The sequence below is a fragment of the Drosophila suzukii genome, chromosome 3 (assembly GCF_043229965.1).
Source record: "Drosophila suzukii chromosome 3, CBGP_Dsuzu_IsoJpt1.0, whole genome shotgun sequence".
Lineage (NCBI taxonomy): Eukaryota > Metazoa > Arthropoda > Insecta > Diptera > Drosophilidae > Drosophila > Drosophila suzukii.
Genome location: NC_092082.1, coordinates 73,529,809 through 73,554,846, shown reverse-complemented (window position 1 = coordinate 73,554,846; position 25,038 = coordinate 73,529,809). Strand labels below are relative to the sequence as shown.

Sequence of the window (25,038 nt, the reverse complement as noted above, 5' to 3'; positions counted from 1 at the left end):
GGCTATATGTATGTATGTATGTATGGACGTACACGGAGTACGTACCATAAAGCCGTACTCGATCAAGTGAAAGAATGGAAATGTTTCGACACCATGTATTACAGCAACAATTGCAGGGGAATATATTAGCCCATGATTGATAATCTGGACTGCAATAAATTCTGCACTCAAATCGATTGTTGAACCTTTGGCTTTAGTTCATAAATAAAATTGCAAACAGAAGGGAAAATCAAAGATCAAGGATGGTCTTATCTAGATCTAAGATAAAGATCTAAAATTACAAATATTGTTCTACCTTACCATACTAAGATTAGAATGCATTTAGGTTTATTTACATGGCTGTATCTAGGTTGGCATTACTTTACTGGGTTCGACTATCGTTGGTATCGCCGCCACTGGTTGATAACGAACCTTTCTCATTTCTCATAGATAAGCGCACTTGCCTATCGCCGCGTCGGCGGGATTAGGGTCGATTTTCTTTAAAAAACCACTCGCGAGCACTGACTTGCAAGCAGTCAACGCTCTGCTCTCAGCACCTCAGGTCTAGCGGTTATTGTTATCACTGTGCTTCCCCGATCGGCAGTCGGATTTTCCACATCTTTTGTTGACTATATCTGTTTTAAAAAAAGCACTCAAAATGGACCACGATCATGACCACGGCTCGGAAGACACTACCAGCACGGAGAAATCCTGTCCCATGATCATGGTGGTAAGTACCCAGTAGTTACACAATCCCTACGGTCCATCGTTATGAATATTAATTCATTTACCTATACGCTAAACGCTGTAATTTCAAAGTCACTCATCCAGTTTCGCCGATTGAGATTTAGCCGGAGAGCAAATAAGTATCTCGCCCGACTTGGAATCTAAATTCTCTGGCTAGTCACTCCCTAGTATGTATATTTATGAGGCACACAATGATTTATTTGCTCTCTGGCGCTTTTTTAGGCGCTCTCAGCAAACACAAATTGAATATGCGTATACAGGGTGTTGTTGCTAAAAATATTAATGTTAAAAGAAAATTTAAAAAAAAATCTTTTCACTTTCACTTTAATTTTGGTTTTTATTTTATTAAAGAGGAGTATTCTATGTTTCTTATAATTTAGAAAAGTTTATTAATGATTACCTAAGCATTTCATATTTGAGATCATAGTCAAAGGTTTGGAAAATGATGTAGTAATTCACTATTAATTGATGTTTTACTACTTCTTTAACTACCATCTATATTATTTTCTACGATTTTTAATGAACTCTTTTCACTCCTATATTGTAGTTCCATGCTGGCCACTGCGAACGGATTTTGTGGCGCGGCTGGGTGGCATCCACAGTGACCGAGTTCGTCCTGTCCGCCCTGGCCATCTTCCTGGTGTCCTTCCTGTACGAGGCCCTCAAGTTCCTGCGCCAGCACCTAGCTCGCAGGGAAGCCCGGAAGGAGAGCGAGCGACTGGCGGCGGAGCAGCGCAGGAAGAACGAGGTTCCTCAATCCGGAGGATGCTGCTCGGAAACCCCTCTGGCGGAGCCCAGGGAGCAGACCTACTGGCAGCGCCTGTTCGCCTCGACGCACATCTTCCAGTCCCTGCTGAACCTCCTGCAGATCGTCATCTCATACCTGCTTATGCTGATCTTCATGACCTTCAACTACTGGCTATGCCTGGCAGTGGTCCTAGGATTGGGCCTGGGCTACTTTTTCTTCGGCTGGAACAAGAAGCATCCCGACGAGAGCGAGTGCTGTCCTTAGATACGGGATATTCTTACTACTACTTGCTGTTATGTATACCAATTGCAATTGTTTAACTTTAAGCCCTTATCAGTTTTGGCTCGCACATCAAACAGTCCCGTCCCCAAGTAATCACACACATTGTCTAAAAATACAATTTTATTCGATAGTTACACTTGGTTTAATTGTAATTGATGTAATCGTAGCATAAATTAGTCAACTAGTTTACTTAATATATTGTACAAATAGTAGTTATGAGAACAAGAACCTATACAACACGTATGTATCTAAATCGCTTGACGTACCACTCAATACTTTCCATTTTTCAATAAAGTTTTTTATGTAATTTACGTGATCTTCGAACTCAAAACACAAACAATCTAATATGAAACAAAAAAAAAGAACGCAAAGTTAAATCTCCAGGATTACACGAAATTCGTAAGGAAATGGGGACTGTGCCAGTTCTAAGTACTGACAGCCCACAACTCACTTTTGAAGGCATAAAACATGGCATTCAACTAACACACAAAAATTACTAATAACATTTATACAGATCTCAATGTTTACTCCTTCTACAGAAAATATTTTTAATTTTTTACGTTTTTAATAATATTATGAACTGTTGGCTTCTTTTATACAATTTTTTTTAATGTTTTATAAAAATATCAATACAAATATCAATATTTATTTTTAACAAATGACTTTAGGAATTGCTGTTGATAATGATTCTGTTGGGGAAATGCAACTAAACAGACCTTGAGCTTTTTTTTTTATCTAGTCACATTCCAATATTTGTAAGCTTTTTAGTTAAAAGTTCTATTAAGGTGGTTCCAGGAAAATGATAACCGAACACAAAATGTACATTCCAGCAAGTATTTATTTTCTTTCAACTCATCTATTTACATTTTTGTGCGACAAGTGAGTGCCATGATATGACCGATCCCTAACTAAGAGCTTAGACGAGAGTAACCTAGACTGAACAACCGCGATCGAAAGTAACTAGACCCGCAACCAACCCGTAATCACTCATAATCCCGTGGCTCCGGCGGCCATCATTCCGCCGTGGTGATGATGGTGGTGCATCCCGCCGTTCTGGAAGTACATGTAGTAGTTGTACGGCGACTGCTGCCCAGCTCCGCCCTCGCAGTCGAGCAGGGGCTGACCCCCGCCCGTTCCCGCCACCGGGGAGGGGGTCATCGGTAGGGGGGACACCGTGCTGCCCATTCCGCCCACTCCGACGCCCACCTGGCAACTGGCCCGCAGGGCAACCGCCTGATGGTGGGCCAGAATATCGCTGACCGAGTGGGAGGAGGGCCAATGGGCGGCGGCGGCTGCGGCGGCCACACTCCTCAGCTGGTGGGGATGGGGTCCCCCTGATCCCTGCCCAACCGCCCCCTGGGGAGGTGAAGGACTTCCGCAGGACACCGCCTTCATGCTGTAGGCTGCCGCAGCGCTGTACGGCTGGTAAATGGAGTTGTACAAGTGGGCGTGGGCATGGGCATGGGCGTGGACATGATGGGCACTGGCCGCCGTCTGGTGATGATGATGGTGGTGCGGGTGATGGGCAGCACCTCCAGGATTGCCCAAATTTCCCAGATTAATATTGTTATTAACAGTAGTACCATTGTTTTGACCCCCATTGCTGGACACACTGCCGCCGCCACTGCTACTGCCGCTGCCCATCACCGTTCCCGGCGTGTGCTGGTGACCCAGACTGCCCAACTTGTTCCGCAGGATCCTCGAGATGGAGCTCACACTGGGCACATTCGTCTTGTCGCAGATTCCCTCGCTGAGCAATCGATCACGGATCTCCCAGGCAAAGATGCCGGGATCCCGCTGCTTCAGTTCCCTGATGTAGTTGACCACCTTGGGCGTGGTCACCCGCGGCTTGGATCCTCCAATGGCTCCTGGCAGAATGGAGCCCGTCTCATGATACCTGGCCAGGATCTTGGACACACAGCCATGGCTCACTCGCAGCTGGCGGGATATGTCGCAGGGTCGGATGCCCAGGCGGGCCAGCTCCACGATCCGCATCCTGGTCGCATTCGGCAGCGGACGCCCATTGACGAAGACCCCGCCTAGCTGGTTCACCTCGCCATACTGCGGACACTGCGACTCTGCAAAGAGGAATCGGTTCGGAATTAGCCAAAGTACTAATAAGAAAGGAGAAAGACACCGACCCTAAAGTACTCTTCAGAAAATTGGAGGTTCTTTAAAATAACTAAAAACAAAAAATAACGTTAAATACATGCTTACTTGATTACGTATAGAAGGTATTATTTAATTATACTTATTTATATTATACTATCCGAAACTATTATATTGCAAAATAATTTTTAAAATTACATATTATTAAAAAGATTGTATACATATTCTTAAAAACTTTTGGAAACGTTAATTTTGTATAGTTCATGTGAAAGAGAAATTAAAATATGAATGTTCTTTTTGTCATAAGTTACAAGCAGTATCATCCGAAAGCCATTCCCGGTTCCCAGTACAGAGTACAAACAAAGAGCGCTGCCTGGGAATGGGTATGAGAATGGGAACCGAACAAAAGCACATTTGCGTCTAATTAGTTTCGGTGGCAAATGAGTGAGCCGAGTGGCTAGAAAAGGGGTCTTTGGGGAGCGGAGGATCAGCGAGTCCATGATGAGTGGGTCGGGGTACCTCCGTTTGTTCGGCTGAAAATCGCTACCATTTGCTTCTCAGAACTGCGGATGTGGGTGCCCCGGGCATCTTGCCGCAGATTGTGACTGGGAAAACACAATTTGAATGCCCGGAACGTGCGGAAATGCACTTTGAGCGATGACGCAAAGATTTCCCCTTGGCGCATAGAACACCACCTAAGGATAGGTGCACATCGGTCCATTCTATTCCTGTTCCTTCTAAGATGGGATTAAAGATCAAACTCATTTTATTACCTTTCCTTGAGGAGAAGTTTTCGCAAAAGCTCCTTTTCACAAAGTCATACAGAAATCAACTAAACATCCCTGTGAAGGGGACAATGTGACAACAACCTGTTTTAGCAATCAATTATTCAAAGCAGGCACACCCCGCCAAAACGGTTGTCAATTTTCCTGGCAAATAATTGAGCCTTTTCCACAATTGAGTCATTCGCTTTTATAATAATTATATGTTTTCTGAATAACTAACTCGATATTGGGCAATTTAACAAGTCCTATAAATGCAGCTTGCTTAAAAACTTATCTCAGTATTAAATGTCCAAGTTTAAGTAAAAGCAAACCATCAGAAGGACACAGTCAAAATGACTTTTAAGTATATCCAAAAGCCAAACCTCAAAGCATTACTTCGCTCTCGAGATTCCCTGATCTACTTAAACAGATCTATAGATCAAATGGGATGGAGGCTGCCGCCAAGAACTAAGCCACTTTGGTGGCTTTACTATATTTGGTCCTTGATGGTCGTAGTATTCGTCTTTATATTCATACCATACGGTCTTTAATGACTACCGATTTTTTTTACGTATGTTCAGGTACCGGTTAATATCAATGCCTCCATAATGAAAGGAATTATTGTGTTGTTCATGCGAGGAAGATTTTCCAAGCCCCAAATATTGATGGACCTAATGGACGTTCGTTGCACTAAGATGGAGGGTTGTCGTTATTTACCATAGCATATATTTTGGTTACCTAACCATGGCCGTAACCGTAAGCTTTGGTAATTGGAAAGACTCCATTATGTCTGTATAACCCACTGGTCAACCCGGTCGACCATTTCTATCTGGCCTCTGCTATAGAACGGTCACAATTAATGGTATTATTTTAGACGTTTATCCCATTATCTATATGGTCATGATGCGGACCCATCTATAACTTTAGCGTCAGCGAATAATAGATCTTCGATCAGATCTGGATAAAGAAGATGATCAACATTACGAAGAACTGGTGGGTGTGTAAAGGATCACAAGCTGGTTATCGAGTAAGAATGGAAAGGAAACAGATATATAAAGGGTTTAATCCATTATTTTCTTCTAAATAGATATGGAAATACTCTGCGTCCCATGATATCAGCCACGATCTTCATACAATTGCTGTCCGTCGGTCTTCTTTTGGGATTGGCAGCGGTTTCCATGCAGTTTTATAATACCGTAATGGAACGTCTGGTCTCTGGAGTCTATACCATAGCCATACTTTCCCAAACCTTTCCGTTTTGCTATGTCTGTGAGCAACTGAACAGCGACTGCGAGTCCTTAACCAACGCAGTGTTCCATTCCAAGTGGATCGGGGCAGACCGTCGATATAGAACCACTATGCTGTACTTAATTCATAACGTCCAGCAGTCGATTCTGTTCACCGCGGGCGGAATTTTCCCCATTTGCCTGAACACCAATATTAATAGTTAACATATAAATTAATTCTGATGGTAAATAAACTTTCAGATGGCCAAGTTAGCTTTCTCAGTGGTAACCATTGTGAATGAAATGGACTTAGCGAAGAAATTGAGACGGGAGTAATACCAAACATTTTTAGTAATCAAAAATTAACACTATTTAAGTAACGATTATAAAGCATTCTCAAATAAATAGGTAAAATAAAGCTTTTTATGAAGATAATATTCTCCAAAACTTTATTAAACTATTACTAATATATAATTTCTTGTGTAATAGACATGGATAATGAAGACCTTACAGTTGCTCGAGATTCTCTGATTAACTTTAACATATAAATCTAATGGGCTGGAGCCCAAGATCTAAGTTCGCCTTTTCAGTGATTACAATTGAGCAAGAAATGAATTTCGTATTAAATTAAATATTATTAAATATTATTCCTGAGCTTCGTATTTTCGTAAGCATTAATTTTCTGGCTTTAAATAATATTAAGTATTATTATTCTGTATAGCTTAACTTTCTTTACTTTTATAATCCTCACTTCTCTGGCAAACAAAGAAGAACTCGTGTTTTACTATTATGGCTTGCCATTATCCGGTGGTAAATGGGAAACCCCTTATCTGGAGCCTCCATTCGTGGCACCTGCCTCTGGAGCTCCCGCTCCGTCTGGAACTGCCGTCCGACCCATTACAGTTATGGGCAGTTGGAGGCACTGCTGCACATCTGCGCCGTCTTCTAATTTCGAATCGTGTTTCACAACAGCAACTCTGAGTGCAACACGTACTGGAGAGTGCAGCGCCATAAAAACCACAATAGAGCTCCCGGGTTACTCGTACCAGCGATCTCCAGAAATCAGGAAGGAACCGGACAAAGGAACGATAATGAACCGGCAGACTGGGTATATCGACCTCGATTGTGATCCATTCAGGAGGGCAGTTCGCGACTTACAAGCTCGTTTTCCCGCTGGTCGAGCGGTATCACATTACCATCCCACTTGTTGCCCGACATCGGCATCACCACCCCCACCGATCTCCGATCTTCGATCCGCGGCTAATGATCCCCGACAGTGTCGAATTTCGTGTACATAGTTTATGGTTATGGATTTGCGCACTTGTCAATTGCAGTTCGATCATTGCCAGCACTTGCACTCGGGGTCGTTTCGGGGCCCCAGACAAAGCGAACGTGCAGCTGCATAAATAAGAAAAACTTTTCGAAATAGACGGAATCGACATGGGTATCTCCCCATATTAAAGGTGGTCGTAATAGATGGGAGCATTGTAAAGATATGATTATGGGTCGACCGAGGTGTACTGCTTAGTAAAATATTATAAGCTAATAAAATATATCCCTATATATAAAAATAATTTACTACTTTAATATTTAACAACATTCACGTTGTCTTACAAATTTCCATGATTGGAAAAATATCAATATTGTATTTAGAACTCATTCAATTTAGTTAATGTTGTATTACTCAATTGATTTTCATGTTCGTGTCTAAACCACTCTATACCGATCATAAATTCCCATTACTCTATTTTCAAAACACTAAATGGCACTACATATTACAAAATATTGGCTTCTAAGTTCTATATAAGCGGGTTTCTCAGCCAGTTTAGTCAGTTCAAGTCGGAATGTCGGCCAGAAGGGATAAAATAATCGTACTAGGCTTTTGCCTCACGTTTAGTTTGCTGAGCATTGAAGCTAGATCTTTGAAGGAAAATTCTGTGAGGACGGTAATTTGTTTGGAGTTTTTAAATAGCACTTGCTGTAATGTATCCTCTTCAGAAGCGAGATACAAACGACTGGTGGTCACTCCTTGAGGATATAATCTATGACAATGATAGTGGAAGTGACGACGACGCTGATGATGAAAATATCTGTAGGTGAAGGAGTCTTCTTGATTTTAATCTTATAATAATGATTGATTCTTTTCAGTGATTTGTCGTAACTGTACAGTTGTAGTTCAAGCTGCACCGAATGGTACAGCGGATGGAAGTACAGCAGCTCCAGCAGCAGAAGGAGCAGCTACAGGATCTACTGTAGTAACTACAGTAACTCCAGTAGCTCCACCTCCAGCATCTCCTGAAACTCCGGCACCTGCTACAACAGCTGCAACAACGGCAGTGACACCAGCTACAACTACAGTAGTTGCTCCTGGTCCTGGTGGTTAGGAAACCATCTTGATATCTAAAAGGATAACCCTATAACTCTGCTCTAAAAGGATAACCCTATAACTCATCTCTAACATTAGCTTTTAAGTGGGATTTGGTATACGATAATTTTGCCATAGGGTTAACAACCCACCTCTAATAAAACTGGCGTTCATTCAGTTTTAAACATACAATTCCTAGCTTCTCATTCCCTGGCACTGTGAATTTTCAAAATATTGTAACGCAATTGTCTTGACATAAGTCACAACAGATCGGCTGGCACTCGCCACAGACCCACACGCATTGAGATCGGTTCTGGTGGGCCTAAGGGGATATAGCTGACATCCATCCGGAGACCAAGTCGGTGGTTTTTTGTGTTCGGTCTTTGAACATTTGTGGAGAGGGGAAGGAGCCACCATTTCCCCCTCGAAAGGGAGGGTGCCATCCCCAGCCTGACATTCTGTTTGACATTTGTAATCTCGGGATCGTTAATTATTTACGAATTGAGTTACACGCGGAGATTGTCTGTGTGCGGCTCCACAATATAATATCCAGCGCCAGCCAGGAAGGAAAGAATTCAAGTCAAAGATCATGGAAACGACAAATGTGCTACCTCAAGTGAGATGGGTACTCCCAGCCAACAGTTCTATACTTTGAGAACCTATTCATGTTTTTATTTTGATGTAATAATTAAATAAATAAAATAATATATGTTTCCAATGGGTTAAAAAATATTATATATATGATAATATCATATCATCGTATTCTTTATAGCCGTGATCATCCGTTAGACTTCATTTAAGATCAGGTTCTTAATGCTTCTTTTTATTTTTTCCTTGCCTTCCGTTCGGTGTTTTTTGAATCTCTGAATCTTTCGTGGAAAGTATTCGAAATATGTCCAATGATGGCTGCAATTTGTTGGTCCCTTCAAGAACATTATCTCCGAGTGCTTGACTTTTGCGCCAAGAGTCCATAAATTTGTCCCAACAAATACTTTCTAGTTGTCGCTGACAAAGATCGACGCTCTTGTTTTCCTGTTTGGATCTATTCAAGATAGCTGCGCTGTTTTAATGGCTTTTCAAATACGCATGACATCAATTTTGGGCAATTACCAAAGATTAATGGCAGCCAAAGTTGAGCACTTGGGGTTCAATTATGATATGTGAGTTATGCCATCGATAAGAATCGAACCTCCGCCAAACCGAGAAATTGGAAAATTAATTGAATCGACTATCGGTTAGCTGGCTGATTTAAGAATATTCTCTTGGCTCGACATTCGGTAATCATCTTCAAAGTTGTGAGTAAGTTTCTCACTTGTGATTTATGGCAGCCAATCGACATCCGGCCAGAATAAAATGCTCCCCGCCACATGCAAATTAGTCACGTAATTCCTATTAGAGCAGCACGTCTATTCCGAATCCCCCTTCGATCCGATCCCACTGATGAGATGAGTCAAGAGCAAACATTTTGCAACGTGCCCAGTGTCCAAAGCAAATTTGATCAATGATGGATGTTGACCACGACAGTTATGGGCCATATCGATGAAAAAACACATCAAACATTAGAAATACACTGATGGATTTTCATGATCTTATTTTTTGGTAATTAATAATTTGCAACTAAGTGGGCATAAGTCTAAACAGCAATCTCTGCACTTATAAAAATCAACTGATGATAAATACACTAACTTCAGACCTTGGGGTTTTGATCATGGAATTGTGATATGATATGATCATGATCATAAAACATGTATACTTAATATAAGAATTATAAACTTGATTTTAATGGAAACATGTTTTTTCAAAAAACGAAAAAATTTTAATGAAGTGATTAGGTGAATATGTTTTGTATACAACATGTAGTATTTTTTTATCTACGAAACTTTTAATTTAATTTACAAATTTGGAATGGAGTCCACTGGGATGTTAGTTTGAGTGATGATGGCTGCAACAAATTTTTCCCAATGTGTTTCGAGTTCCAATTCAATTGATCAGAAGTTGAGACCCCTTTTTCGGGATATCACAAGTGCAACATTTCGTTGACCCTCTGCGCGGCTACTTGGGCGATGCGTCGGCACTGATTGTTGGTCTTATTAAAGGTGCAAACATGCCACCGGTGTGGCAGTGGTGGTGGGAGTGAGGTCTACTCATAGGTATACCCCTACACTGGTACGTAGTGTCGGTCACGATCAGAGGAGCAGTATGTTAGGTGCTACCCAGGTCGCCGTCGCGTTTCGAGTTGTTTGGCTTGTTTGTTTGCCTCCGGGAGAACCTTCGAATGCTAAGAGGCGGATTTTGTTTATTTAATTTTAAGTTACGCCTGCTGCTGGCGATCAAGTTGACTGGGCTACTTTAGCTCTAATAAGGATCCATCCTGGCTCTTACTGGCTCCTCGACTTTTCGCTAGTCAGCGCTTAATCAAGACAAACAAACGGATATCTGTGCCCGATACGATACCATACCATCCCATCCCATCCGATCCGATCCTAACCGATCTGAACAGCTTCTGTTAATGAAAGGCAAACAGCTACGGAATTGTGAAGAGGTCGGGCAAACAGCTTAAAAAATCATAAACTCTGAAACGAAATGGAGACGAAGACTGCTTTTGTCTGATCGGTAAATATTTGCCCATGGATTTTCGTCTCTGGACTCGTAGTCCTTTCGCATCCCCGGCGGAAATTGGAAGCGGATTCGGTAGCCGACGCTTCTGTATCTGTGTGTTTCGGTACAAATGGCTTACAAATGGCTGTGTTTGCTTTGAAATCGTACACTTTTACTTAGTTGGTCACGCTTGGCTCCAGAACCCCAAAAACCACACATACAGAAAAATTATATGAAATGGGAATCTTTGGATCTAACTTAAAAGATCCGTTATGATATAAATATTTTAACAAAATATATGTTTTCTTTGGAAATAATAAAAAATATGTGGTAATATTGAAACCTATTGATTTTGATCTCTGATCCCCTTTTTCTCAGTGAAGTTTCCATTTTCGGACCCTTTCCCCGCCTTCAACATGCCATAAAAAGCTCAATTAAAATTGTCTATATGGCAAAATTATAATTCATAAATTCTGGGAAATTGCCGAATACAATGGCGACCACTGTTTCAACTGGAACTCCGCCAACGACCAGCAAATTACAAACGCAATCCAGAAAGAAATGTCGGCTTTAATGTCCGTATGTTTGTGAGAGTATTTCATTTTTTATTTCTGGTTCTTGTTCTTGGAAATTTTTCAACACTTGCCCTTTCCTCAAAGTTTTGCCGGCGGCAATTAAGGTTGCACATATTGCAGCTTAAGTTTTTTATAATATATTAAAATATCATTAAAGTATTCACGAAAGCCACTGATGCGCATAAATCCAATTACAGGAGCAATTAACGAACGTTAACTAACTAGAACTAATTAAAAATAATATTTCGCTAAACAAAATGGTCGAGGGACTGGGAAAATACGTCGGAGTATGTATGTACAGTACAGCTTCTGGTAAATCAAAAGCTCATTAAGATGTTAAGACCTTGGAATTTTAATTGGCAAGTTAAGTTTTTTAAAGGTTTAAGAACAGAGAAGTTAAGTGTAAAATATTTAATACCATTGTTTATATCATTACATTTTGGTCTTGATTTTTAATAGTACATTTTATTGTATGCTGCAATTACAGATTTATTAAAAGACTGTCACATGAACATAAGCACTTCTTATCAGCTTGGAAAAAATATATATACATAGATGCGATAACCGAGAATGCCTCTTCTTCCTATTTGCCTTGTCTGGTTGATAAGTTGCAACTAATATTGCAATAAATATGTACTTCGATTCAACTTCAACTAGGCATCTGATTGACTTTGTGATTATTTCAGAAACTTGAACGCTGAGAGCATTTTCGATGTCAAATGTCGAGAGGCAATGAACTTATTTTCTGCCTAATTGAATTTAACAAATTCAAACATTTCAAACTGATAAGACATTTTGTTGCCATCGTAAAAATACATTGTATGATTTATAACTTTTGATTTGGGGGCATGGGCGAAATTTCAGCGTGCTTCGATGATGACAATAATACTTATCACGCCCGTAAGACTTTTATTTGTAGAAAATAAAATTGCCATTCAAATTTCATTTTAATTAATAAGCGGGCCGTCAATTAACACGTTTTCACACTAACCGATGCGTTATACGAAAATGGTCCACTAAATTGTATTAAATCGCAGAAAACTTTGAGTAATTGTCTGAATATTCACAACATTAACTGCAAACAAATAAAATAAATAACAAAATACCAAAATGGCTGCCAATTTGGATACTTATTTTTAGTTCGTTGGGCCCGAATTGAATATAAATTTGGCATGAAATGATGTTTTTGATATTGAGGGTAATATTCTTTCTGGGGCCTGTGGTCTGGTGTTTGATTTGATCAGCCGGTAGAATGGCATCAAAACGACATCCCACAAAAAAAGTATAAGTATATAAACGAATGATTTAATACTCTTGGGAAAATAACATATATTATAATTATTTATTAAATGATGTGCAAAAAGTGGTTTACAAATGAACCAGAAATGTATTTAAATCAGTAATTTTATAGACGTTGTTTTTTAAATGCCATAATAAAGATTCCCGGAATTAGCACAAGTATGTGAAAATAGCATTTATGGAAATCCAAATGTGTATGATTGCATAAGCTGGATAAATGCTAAATATAATTTATGGACTTTATGAAACCTTCGCATTTAAAAGAACATAAAAGGGATTATAGAGAGCCTGGTACTTCTTTGAAGGGTATAAAAGTGCATGGCAAATTGGATTCCCTTCTCATAACTAACATACAATATGTGCGAGTGCATTTTTGACTGCGTGTTGCTCCCATAAATCTTGGGTCTTGGCAAGCGGTTCCTTCTCCTTCGGAAGACCCAGCAGGTTGATTGACGCAGCGCCGTCGCGGTGGGGAGATGCCTTCATATGTTTATTTTCTTAATTCCGCCGCTGGGTCTTTGCATCTTATAAAAATTTATATGCATTCGGCATGCAGAAAAAATTAATTTAACAACTCAGTTGACTTGAGCTGAGGCTCAGCCAGCGCGTCGCGTATACGCCATGGTGCCCGCCCCTTTTTCCGCTCATCCACTCGGATTGTCACTATTTAGTTGGCTGCCCACATTGTTGCGGTCTTCATCGACTTATAAAAATAGTTTAGCTTTCCCTTCGACTTTTTTCTTTGCTTTTCTATACTAACTACGAGAGCTTGTCGACAATTTTGCATTCGGAGCGTTGCACAATTTGCCGCACAATCGCATTTATTTATCAGTGAATTTCACAGAGTCGTCGCGCCAACAGAAAGAGGAAGCCACTCTCCGTCTGTCACTTTGATCTGCTGCAATGCCATTTTCCATTTTAATCTGCAGAGTTCAAATCCGTGTGTTATCAATAAAAAGAGTCACGATTGGAATCGCTTTATGTTTACTTAACATCGATCGAATCTGGTTTCAACGAGACGAGGAAATCTCAACTCTTTATTACTTTCTCAAATGGAATTCAGGGCTTTTTAAGTTTAACTAGTATTTTACATCCTATCATATCCTCAACAATCCATATCCTTACAATACTATTGTACTTCCTATTTCAGATCAACTGCAAGCTCCTCGAGTTATAAATGAAGCCATTAAAATAGGCGCCCTAGCAAGTGGGAATCAAAAGAACATAAAGCTAAATAGATTCCTGCGGCGTCAACAGCATTGTCTGTCAACAGAAATTAATGAGTCCATAAATCACGGCAGCCACCGCCAAGATAGCGACGCACTCGCTCCTTTCTTCCGCCCCCTTGGGAGATGGGGGCCAGTAGCAGGAGGCTAGGAAATATGACGGCTCTAGCTCCGATCCGGTCCGATCCCAAGGAACTCAAAAGGGGTGCAACCCAGCCCAAAAAAAAAAAAATTTACCAAAGAAGACATGCCGCGGCGACTTCAATTACGCGTACCAGGAATGCGCACAATGCGAGTGCGTAGCCGAAATGTGCTCGATGTCGATGCAAAACCCATGGCCAGAGTTCCGATCCCGTCTTTAGAGACCAAGTCGAAAACCAAGAGATCCAAAGCATCCGACCAATCATTGCCAATGTACTAGAACCGACAACTCCGCTGCAGTTCGGGTTCGCCGGCACTCGAGCAATGTGCAACGCCCTTCGCTGACAGCAGCAACATGCATATAAATCTAACCACATGTTCCCCAACTCACCCACTCCCGAGTTCACTAAAGACAGCCCAAAGTAGCTATGATGAAATTGACAATATTCCTTAAGATAAGTTACATATTTTAAGCACAAGATAAAGTTCTTACAAACTATTACCACAAAAACCATATAAGAAATATATAGATCTTTTTAAAGTATGAGAATAAAGTTCCAATAAACATTATAATAAAATCATAGAAAAAATCTCCAGCTGGCTGGAAAAAAGCCAAATTCACAGCACTGATCCTATGACTCCAAATCCTAAACTGGGAATCAAAGTTGGAATTCCTGCGGCAGTTCCGGTTGCGGGTCACCATCGCCCCCGTGGGACTTGACACAGGCCATCAAGGGGTTAGGGGTTAGGACCAGATGTTAGTCTCCCGCTTATTGATGCGATCGCATTCATTATCCCGGAGTGAACTAGCTCAAACACGTGCCCCCTAACGATTAGAAACTCATTAAATTTATGGTAATGAGCTTAGTTTATCCTCAAAAACAAGGAGTACACTTGTCAGATGTCAGAGGTTGTGGATCCGTAGGGAGATATCCAAAGTAGGGAGGAAATGTTAACTGATCTACAAAGGGAACTTAACCTCTCACTTAAGAAAAATATTGCCACAGATTCTTAAACTTCGGTACTGTGTATTTTTTCTAAAATAAATAAGCAAAGGGATTTTTCTGAGAAATCTTATAGATATTATTTTCCACCCAGAAAAATTGATAACGGATAGAAAGCTTTACTGTTTGTGACAAGAAACTAGTTTTGTCTCTTTTCCGAGATGAAACATTCTTGGTTTGAAATATATACTCGATTTGGTTTTTCAAGACGAAAGATAGTTTTGAATCGATCTTAGCTTACTTTAAGTTCGAGAAAATGGTTTAAAGGCAAAAATTGAAGTTTAATCATACATCCTTCCTCAAAAATCAACTAAACACGTTCTGATATTATTCACAATTCAAAATGTATTTCGAATTTATGGTAAGAAAAGCTCCCAGGGAAACCGTAATACCGTAATATCCAAAATGACTGCGCTTAATGAAAGTTCCGCATCAGCGGCCGGGGATGTGATTTAATTAAAGAACTCAGGGGAAACGACGCCACACAATCAAGCCGTGGATGCAGTGAAGCGTTTTCCCAAACCCAAACCCAAGCCTGGGTTGCAATCATCGGCATCCCCATCCACGGGAGGAAGCTGCAGGTCGGGCTTTATGATCACTCCGCGACTTGCACTCCCCGGTTCCAGCTCCTGGGCACCTACTCGCATACTACTCCATACTATATAGACTCTTCCATTAAGGCGTGTACACATTGACGCGACGTTTTCCTCCTCGTATCTCAAGTGTTTGCCTGCCTTTCGTGGCCATCGTCTGCGCCTTTTGTTTTACTGCCCCCTTCTGCGATTTTAACATCTTGCACTTGCGGCCCGCGTCTGCTGGGCTTTTCATGTTTAGCTACCGAAGTAGATGGCTACCGGTGGCCGTTAGTCACGCATTTCTGCACCTCTGGTCCAGAGGGTCTGGGATTGGGTTGAGTTTGGGTTTGGGCCTGGGTCTGAGACTACGTCTGCATGGGCCTCTCGGCGTCTGCGTCCCCGTCTATATCTTTTTCGACGTCTGCGACAGAGCAAACAATGCCGCCGTACAAACAGAATGTCAAAACATCGAAAGCAAGTCATTAATGGACCAAAGTGCGGGACCTCCTAGCCGACTTATTAACTTCCCGACCAAGTGGAAAAATATCTATCAAACATCCTTAAAGTGAAACATTTTTGATACTTTAGATTTAGGTTTAATACAAGGAAATAAGTACTCGAAAATCAAGAGAGTAGAGTGATATAACTTATCAATTGCTTATATGTTAGAATACGTATAGCTAAGGTCTATTAACAATTTTATATGTATATATTTGATTACTTTTTTATTTTATGTGTTTTACTTAGATGTGGAAGATGAAATTCCAAACCATAACCGTTAGCCAATTATTTTCGGGAATGATCGAAGCAGTTGAAAATTTGTAGAAGTAAATCGACGCATGCCAAATTATTCGATTGCGCAGATGTTTGTCAATAGATGCTACCACCGACAACAGGGCAAATCTTTACACACTTGTGTAGTTTTCGGCCATAAGGCAATGTCTTGCACCCGGGTTTTGTTTTTTGCCCAAAGCACATGGACAAACAGAGACACGGACACTTGGAGCCAAAAGTGAAGACCGCACGACAAAGGCGCAAACATTACAACGATCATTAGTTAAATTAGGAGCCATGGGTCCGGAGTTTATGCATGGGGTTCGATTGGGGTTTTCGGTTTTGGGTTTTGGGATCGGGTACGCACTGGTATATCTATACGGATGTCGGCGACATCATCGAAAGCCAAACAAGTGACGCGGCTACCGCGAGGCTGTCGATCATGCGCAAAGCGACGGCAACCTTTTGAAACGAAAATCAAAAGCAAACACCTGCCTCTTGGCCCGGCCCAAAAAAAAAAGAAAAAGTCGGTCTACCGATCGATTGTGTTTACCTTCTCTCGAGGTTAAGGGGATCCATCAGGACTTGTTTGGAGGATCGGACGAGAGGCTTTGTTGGCAAAACACTTGAGCCGCGGATTTGAGTGCACAGGCAAAAATTGTCACAGAATTAAAGCTAGGGAGATTTGACTTTGTAACATGACTTTGAAATATGTGTCGAGTAATCTTGAATATAAATAATAGGGAACCATTATTTGGCGGATATACAAAATAGAGTTTGTGAGCCAAAACTCCAATAATTGTCCTTAAATATTGATAAAATATACATGTTTTTTTACTTGAGAAAAAATTTTAAGCAAAAATTGTTATTAACTTAAATTTATAATGTACCCATTACAAAAATACGTATTTTATATCATTATTCGAAAAGCAATAGATCATAAAAGTTTATTTTTAAAGATGAATCAATGCCGTCGGCACCTCACTAGACTCGATAAATCAATAAAAGTTGGATGACGAATAGGTCGGAAATCGTAGAACTTCGTTCGATATAGTTTGAAACATACCTGGGTCCATTTCGGCCGTTGACAGTTGATTGAAGAACTCCAGAATTGCAATTGTAGCCCACTCCGTCCGCTTTTTGCCAACTCCGCCGTGAAACTTTCTCCGGTTGGATTCGCTGGGATGGTCAAGCGTTGCTGGGGATTGTCGGTGTTCGCCTAGTCGTTAACTTTTCGCACTTGGCTATAATGTGAGTTTCAATTAAGGCATGAAATTTGTATACAAATTGGCGCCAGTTGTGCGGGGCAGCGTCGGGCTGCGATGCCGTGAACCAAGACTGAGATCTGATTAGCACATTTTCGGGCCAAAACGATCGCTCTCGGCTGGGCTGCCTTTGCCTCGAAAATTATCACGCACTTATCACACCTTATTGGGGAAGCGGGAACTGCACACACTTAATGACACTACAATCGGTTGGCTATGCTTTGATTTTGGGATTATATCGGCTTAGTTTATTTATTTTTTAGCGACGGGACCTCCCGTGAGATCGATCGTTTGAAAAATTGAACCGATTTCAACCGCATTCACTGATCCGTGCGCGCGCCTTTTGATCTTTCCTCTAGCGAATCGGGTCGCTGCGTATCGGTATAATCGGATGGGGAACGGTTTGGATCGGGAATTCCTGGCGCACTCTCCAAAAACGATCGTTGCTGCTCGTCACCCGTGTCTGCTGCGACTAACGCTGCCCGCTGCTCTGCCGATAGAGATCGCCCACCATCCACGTCCACACGCACACAGTGAAGAGCACCTCCACATCCACATATACATCCACATCTGCATCCGTATTGAAGTGGAAGCCACCGCGTCGACGCAGCATCCCAAGACCTCGCTCTTTCTCACTCTCTAGTTTCTCCTCCGTACACACACGTATGGCAGTCCGTGAGAGGGAGGGCGGTCGATCGACTGTATTTGTTGGTTTTAATGGCGATGATCGTGCTTTGGTGTGCGTGAGCTGGTGGTCCGCGGGCAAATAACAAAAATGAAGAATGTCTTTCGGCGTCCAGGGGCGGAGGTGAAGAATTAAGGGTAGGCCAAGGAGATTTTCATAAAGGGTAAAAGGAAAAATGTTTTATTTAAAACACACATTTATAAGATCCCCAATAAAAAATTGATAAAAATAATACCTATTTTGATGTAATTCGGAATCATTTTTAGTTACTTTGATATGTGATTTTAAAAAAAGAATTCAAAAAATAAAGTTTTCGATACTAGTTTTTTATTTATCCAATGGTAGAAATGATACATGAAAATTTACCTGTGTACTATATATCAAGAAGATCCTAACTCTTTTTTTAATCATTTGTTTAACTATTTAGTCTCATCTGTTTAAATCTGAATGGTTTTTAAGTGATATTTAAATCGGTATAGGTACCCCTATCCCTAGTTAGTTATGAATATAAGTTACTAGTATTTTTTTATTTTAAAAGATAAATGAGTTTGTGAGATGTTTATCATTAGATACAATAAAATAATGTAATCGTACACCATATTTGTTAAGATCATAAATTATACTAATCCATCTCCTTTCTCCACCCGTTACCGCTCCTGGAAACGCCCTTGTGTGTGTGATCGGAGGTGTGGGTGTATCCATGAGCCTGGGCGCGCACTAGTGGTCGTATTCTCTCGCTCTCTCCGCTGCGATACACTGGTATGGTGTACCAACACAGCCGAACCGAACCGAGTGAGTGAGCAATCGCAACCGGGCGGAGTTAATTTCTGAATGCTTGAATGGCCAATCTGAAGCAAGTAAGCGTATCCGTAGCGTTACGCAGGGTGGGCGAGGGATGTCATGACTTCTTAGTGTCACACAGATGAGTAAAGGAACCGAACAGAACAGAACAGATCAGTAAGGAAGGAAAGAAACAGCAAGGAAAGGAACGGATGGGAAAGAAAGGAAGGGAAAGGGGCGGGGCTGTGGGAATTCTGGGAGCGCGTGCATCTATTTTTGGTTCATTAAGAAAGCCATATCGCTAATAAAGCGGCACAGACAGCTAACCCCGTAGATCCCCAGAGTTCCACCTCCCCGGCCAATGCGGCGTATGCGTGATGCCAACTCTCGCTGAGGCGTTGCGTCTTGCTTGGTTAGAGTTAATTATAAGAAATGCCGTCTTCATCTGATTGTCACTAATTCTGAATATCGTCGTTTAATGATAGATGCCAATTTTCGTTGTCATTCCCTCATTAAAATGGGCAAAACGCAGTTCTTGCCATTATTATTGTTGCACTCGCTCTCTTCGATGGTTTTCGAATGTGTGTAAGTGTATCGGGAAGAGTGCTTATGTGTGTGTGATTTGGCCCACACAGACACATGCACGTTGGACACACCTCCTTGAGTTGGCTTACGCTTACCTGCTCATACCTTTTGTTGCCAATCCAATCCGCTCCTCTCCCTGTCACTCTCAGATTTCTGCTCTTTCTCGACTCAGATTCCTTGCGATTTCTGACGAACGCCATTACCGATGTGTTCTTGTTTAAAAAAAAATCATGTACCACTAATTTAAGGATCTCTATCTATATATTAAAGTTCTTACTCCAGAGTTACCATTAAGTTTATTTATATTCTTTAAGAATTAATGTAATTATTGTAGGATCTATGAAACATGTTTCAAGATCTTTTTAGGCTTAAAATTTCTCTATCTAACTCTATCTTACCACCTCAATTTAAATGATTTATAATAAAATTGGATAACATGAAGATCAAGCTAATCAAACCCAATCATTTATAGTACATTAATCGCAATTGCACTAAGAGTATTATTAATAGTTCTTCCAGAGCGCACGATGATACGAAAACAGTCTTTTTTAATACCAAACTTTATACTACAAACTAATTACTACATTTAGGATGAAACATATTGTAAGGAAAAAGGTTTTTATGTTAATAGTAATATTTAACGAGCTTATTTACTTAAGGTTTTAATTTATTTTAATATTTTGATGAGCCTACTTTATATATTATGAATATTCGTTCCTTAGGAACATTCATTGAGGAACCAAGTAATTTTATTAAATTGAAGACCACATGAAACACATGCTTCGAAAAGAACCTCTAATATGGATCGGCTTACAAAATAATTGGCCACATGCGAAAGTTAAGAAGTCTTCCCCGGCGGCCCAAGCTTCAGCGAGATGGCTGAAGAATTGGGGGTGAAGTGGGGAAGCTGATGACAAAATTGTCTCCGCGTTTAACAAATTGGGTGACAGGCTTTGAAGTTGCCGGCAGGCAGCGACAAATGACAAGCATAACAAATGAACACTGTGCGTTTTCCGTTTATTTTCTCTTTTTCACAGATTCTTCCCAGTCGTCATTTTCTGTGTTGTGAAACAACAAGGAGTGAAAAGAGTCGGAGTGGAATATGCAGGGCACTTGAGAAAACAAAGGAGCTAGCACCAGAGATTCGGAAGAAGGAGTCGTGGAAGGAGTCCCAGTGTCAGGAGCAGCATCGAATGTCATAAAGTGGCAAATGCGCTATTAAATTGACACATATAAGTCAGAGGCGGATGGGCGAGTTACATAAGATTGCGCCAGATGGGCGGGGAACGTGCACTGAGAAATATTAGTTATAAGCCATAAATGGTGATATATAATTAGTATACAAATTAAACAACATAATTTGTATAGTTCCAAAAAAAAGGCAGTTTAAGAAAGGAAAAAACTAGTTACAACCGTTAAGGAAATACAAATTTTCTGTGGAACGATATTAAACTCTGCAATAAAATCTATCAAGAACAAAATATGGTATCGTATATCTTTAAAGATCAATGAAATATTAATATTGTTGTTGTCAAATGAAGACTATATCTTTTAGAAATGAAAAAGTTTTCCCCGAGTGTATGGCTGCTGGAGTAGGCGGAAGCGTCAAATTGTCTACGGCAGCGGCACTCCCAAAAACACTGGGATCGAAATCCCCGGACGACATCGGCATCGTCACGTGATTATGCGACCCACTTGAGTCCTGGTACCTTGGACATTGGACCTTGGGCGCTACATAAAACGGATCGACGCAACTGCAGTTGAGGATGAATTACACCAGTTTACAAAAAAAAATTGATGAAATACGCCTTTGAGGAAACCTTTGTTTTCCGGTAAGATACATCTCCCTGATTAAGAAAAGGGCACTTAAAATTTTTTCTATGGTACCAATTTTTTTTTAAGTGTAAAAAACGTTTTTCGCACTTTTTTATTTTCTAACTCGAGTTGTGATAAACCGAATTCGGTCATCAAAGACTCATTTTACAGGTAATAGAATGCCCTTTAACTTTCTTATACACATCATCAAGTTCCATTCATTAGTTCAAAAGCTACACTTCGTCAAAGTTGAAAAATTTTGAAAAAAATCAAAAACGCTGGCATAAATGGCTTCTTTAAAAATACACGCGTAAAAACCGAAATTAGTTTTATGTTGTTTTCTTGAAGGCTGAACCATAACAGAGAATATGCGCCATCGATCACGACAATCCGTTGGTAAATCGATTTTTAACAGATTTTTAAACGTATATACCCAAGTTCAGTATTCGGGAGCAGCGGCCGTTAAACGTTATTTTAAATTTTCAGTGTTGCGGAACGTAAGAATTTGGTGCAAGTGGTTATGCATAACGTCAGTTTCCTTGCTAAAAATATATGAAAATGATTTCCTCGTAACTGCAATCGCATACTTTTTAGCTTGCCCAGCGCTAATAGCAAGGAAACTGACGTTATGCATAACAACTTGCACCAAATTCTTACGTTCCCCAACACTGAAAATTTAAAATAACGTTTAACGGCCGCTGCTCCCGAATACTGAACTTGGGTATATACGTTTAAAAATCTGTTAAAAATCGATTTACCAACGGATTGTCGTGATCGATGGCGCATATTCTCCGTTATGGTTCAGCCTTCAAGAAAACAACATAAAACTAATTTCGGTTTTTACGCGTGTATTTTTAAAGAAGCCATTTATGCCCGCGTTTTTGATTTTTTTCAAAATTTTTCAACTTTGACGAAGTGTAGCTTTTGAACTAATGAATGGAACTTGATGATGTGTATAAGAAAGTTAAAGGGCATTCTATTACCTGTAAAATGAGTCTTTGATGACCGAATTCGGTTTATCACAACTCGAATTAGAAAATAAAAAATTGCGAAAAACGTTTTTTACACTTAAAAAAAAATTGGTACCATAGAAAAAATTTTAAGTGCCCTTTTCTTAATCAGGGAGATGTATCTTACCGGAAAACAAAGGTTTCCTGAAAGGCGTATTTCATCAATTTTCTTTTGTAAACTGGTGTTATTGGTGTAAGCGAATACCCGGCTCACTTGAGAGGCAACATACCGCAACCGACCTTAGTGTCACCTGATCCCACACGTTCGCACTTAAATTCCTAACTAGATGACGTTGTTCCCAGCACTGACCAATAGTTCTTACTATATCTTCCCATCCCAACCCCCGAAAGTCCTTAGTGTAGGGACATGTGTTTCTGGTTTGCCGGGGTTTCGATTTTCCGGCGCATCTTTCACGGGGCCGGGCTTGTTACGGCCTATAAATCGCCGATGATCGCTTTTGTATTACGGAATTCCTCCTTTTCTCCGGCAAGGCATGCAATATGTTTTTGTTTGTTTTCGCCAGCCGAATCCCTCTTTTTGGACGCAGCCATGGATGCGAAACTATATCAAAATAATATAATTACCCCATTGTAGTTCTTAACGATCCAACGATTGCAGGTATTTCGGCCCATATTAATGGGAATTCCAGATTCGCAAAAATAAAACCCATAATACGAAATCATTTTCGGTTTTTATTTCGAAAGACAAAACTGTGTTTGCACTGATCGGTCGTTTGGGGTATCGTTTGGTATCGGTTCCATTAACGTCTAAAGAAATCCTCGGCTATTTGGGGATGGCTTTTTGTGAATTATCTGGCGGGTGCTAATTAAAAACCTTCTTCGGCCAAGGCAAGGAGCGAGGCGACGGCGGCCATAAAGAGCGGTGGCACGGCTTTGTGGTTTCCAACAATAATTAAAAGCAAATAAATAAACAGATTTGTTCAACGACTAATTGAAGCTCAAATAAATCAAAATCTAACTAATAGTGCGACGGGACCACCCAGAGTGCCCGGGTCCGTGTCCGTGCGTCCGGAGTGCTGAAAAAGTTGAGTTGTAATCGAAGTGTTAATAGGCCAAACGGGTTTCGTTGTCCAAACACCTTCGAAGAGGCCAAAAATCGCCCGAAGGTCCGACTACACCAGTTTTTTTTTATCTTCTTTCTTTTCTTCTGGCATCAGCCCCAGCGACAATCTGACGAAATACTCATCTGAAAGTTGCCCAGATTTGCCGACAGCCTCAAACGGAGAGATGGATATCAAGTTGGGGACGGGGGGAACCGGCAGTCGCAGGAGGGGAAGTTGAAGTTGGGGACGCAAATCGAGTTGGAGACGAAAGCGGCAGCGAGTTCGCTTCATGCTCGTTGCACTTGAACGCTTCAACGGCATTCTGATTTGTGGCTGCGGCTGCTGTGCGGTGCGGACTGCGAACCGGGATCCCAAGCCGATCCGATCTCATCCGATCCGATCCGGCCCAGGACGTGGCCATAACTCACGTGAGGAGCATCTAACGAGTGCGAGGGATGTGCAAGATCTCCGGACTATCAGTTACTTGCTACTACTTTTTGGTTAGACAAAGAATCACTGATAGTTTGGATTTTATAAAAACTATAGCATACAAAAAATAATAATATGAGTTTAATTCTCTTCACCAAATGTTTGATAAGTCATGCGAAAAATATTTTTGTTCTGTTAAAACTTATGAAGTATTTCTTTGCATACTTTCTGGCGTTCCTGGCGTGGCTGAATTCAAATGAAATATGAAATACATTATTTTTTAAAGGAAAGCTCGTTGAAATGTATATTTTAATGTTTACGAAACAAAAATTCTATACATAATACACCTCTTAGGGAAGTAAGTAAGGTTGAAACTAACTTTCTGGTGTTCCTGCTTATGCATAGGACTGTTTTCGAGTCAAGTATGAAAGATATGCAATTTTTTCAAATTAAAATTTATATTTAAATGTTAAGGAGTCAAAGATTCTAGACATAATATTGTGTTTAAATAATAAAGTAAGTAATAAGTTAAGTCTTAAGTCGAGTCTACTGTAATACCCCGCTAGTATCCTATATTAAAACCCAACCAGAAAATAACAAAACAAACAACTGGGGAAAGGTGAAAGTTGGTTCTCCCCAAGGGGAAACCGGTGTTAATCAGTTTGACCCCGCTCCACAGCCCTCCCCAAGATCCCGTCTAGAATCAAAGCCCGCCGCCTTCGAGTTTCCAATATGGCGTCGCTGCCGTTTCCGCATCGCCTTGATGCCGCTGAGATGCAGCGCTGATAGACGCGCTTTAAATGCATAAAATTGCCGACTATAAATAACATTTAATGAAACACATTTTTCGATTCCCGATTCTACACGCATCCGCATCCAATCCCCCCCAATCCCATTTGGGGCTTATTTTGTTATTCTGTTTGTTTCGCTCCTATATGGTATACCATATTGTTTTTGGCAAAGGCAAAGGATTGAGGTCGCTGGGAAGAGAAG

General features: G+C 40.7%; 4 protein-coding genes across 4 annotated transcripts; 3 read left to right on the top strand and 1 right to left on the bottom strand.

Moving 5' to 3' along the window:
- The first annotated feature begins 498 nt into the window (after positions 1–498).
- Ctr1B (Copper transporter 1B) lies at positions 499–2,067 on the top strand. Its single transcript, XM_036817178.3, has 2 exons — positions 499–709; positions 1,274–2,067. The coding sequence occupies exons 1-2, from the start codon at positions 638–640 to the stop codon at positions 1,736–1,738; spliced, it is 537 nt and encodes a 178-aa protein (XP_036673073.3). The 5' UTR covers positions 499–637; the 3' UTR covers positions 1,739–2,067.
- Poxm (Pox meso) lies at positions 1,859–18,164 on the bottom strand. Its single transcript, XM_036817177.3, has 2 exons — positions 17,479–18,164; positions 1,859–3,834 (listed from the first exon to the last, which is right to left on the bottom strand). Exons 1-2 carry the CDS (start codon positions 17,486–17,488, stop codon positions 2,744–2,746), a joined length of 1,101 nt encoding a protein of 366 aa, XP_036673072.2. The 5' UTR covers positions 17,489–18,164; the 3' UTR covers positions 1,859–2,743.
- Positions 4,983–6,191, top strand: Or85a (Odorant receptor 85a). The gene is given in 6 exon segments (XM_070995581.1): positions 4,983–5,326; positions 5,328–5,388; positions 5,390–5,474; positions 5,477–5,623; positions 5,626–5,656; positions 5,717–6,191. Coding segments are annotated over 6 exon segments (1,143 nt in total).
- On the top strand, positions 7,661–8,412 carry LOC108006116 (uncharacterized). Its single transcript, XM_017069564.4, has 3 exons — positions 7,661–7,801; positions 7,854–7,947; positions 8,004–8,412. The coding sequence occupies exons 1-3, from the start codon at positions 7,700–7,702 to the stop codon at positions 8,237–8,239; spliced, it is 432 nt and encodes a 143-aa protein (XP_016925053.4). The 5' UTR covers positions 7,661–7,699; the 3' UTR covers positions 8,240–8,412.
- Positions 18,165–25,038: the final 6,874 nt, after the last annotated feature.

Excerpts from the sequence above, each read along its gene's own strand:
- Ctr1B (XM_036817178.3), top strand. The coding sequence starts at position 638 with ATGGACCACGATCATGACCACGGCTCGGAAGACACTACCAGCACGGAG. Across the intron at positions 710-1,273 it reads CCTGTCCCATGATCATGGTG|TTCCATGCTGGCCACTGCGA; the intron begins GTAAGTACCCAG and ends CCTATATTGTAG.
- LOC108006116 (XM_017069564.4), top strand. The coding sequence starts at position 7,700 with ATGTCGGCCAGAAGGGATAAAATAATCGTACTAGGCTTTTGCCTCACG. Across the intron at positions 7,802-7,853 it reads AGGAAAATTCTGTGAGGACG|AAGCGAGATACAAACGACTG; the intron begins GTAATTTGTTTG and ends TATCCTCTTCAG. Across the intron at positions 7,948-8,003 it reads CGCTGATGATGAAAATATCT|TGATTTGTCGTAACTGTACA; the intron begins GTAGGTGAAGGA and ends GATTCTTTTCAG.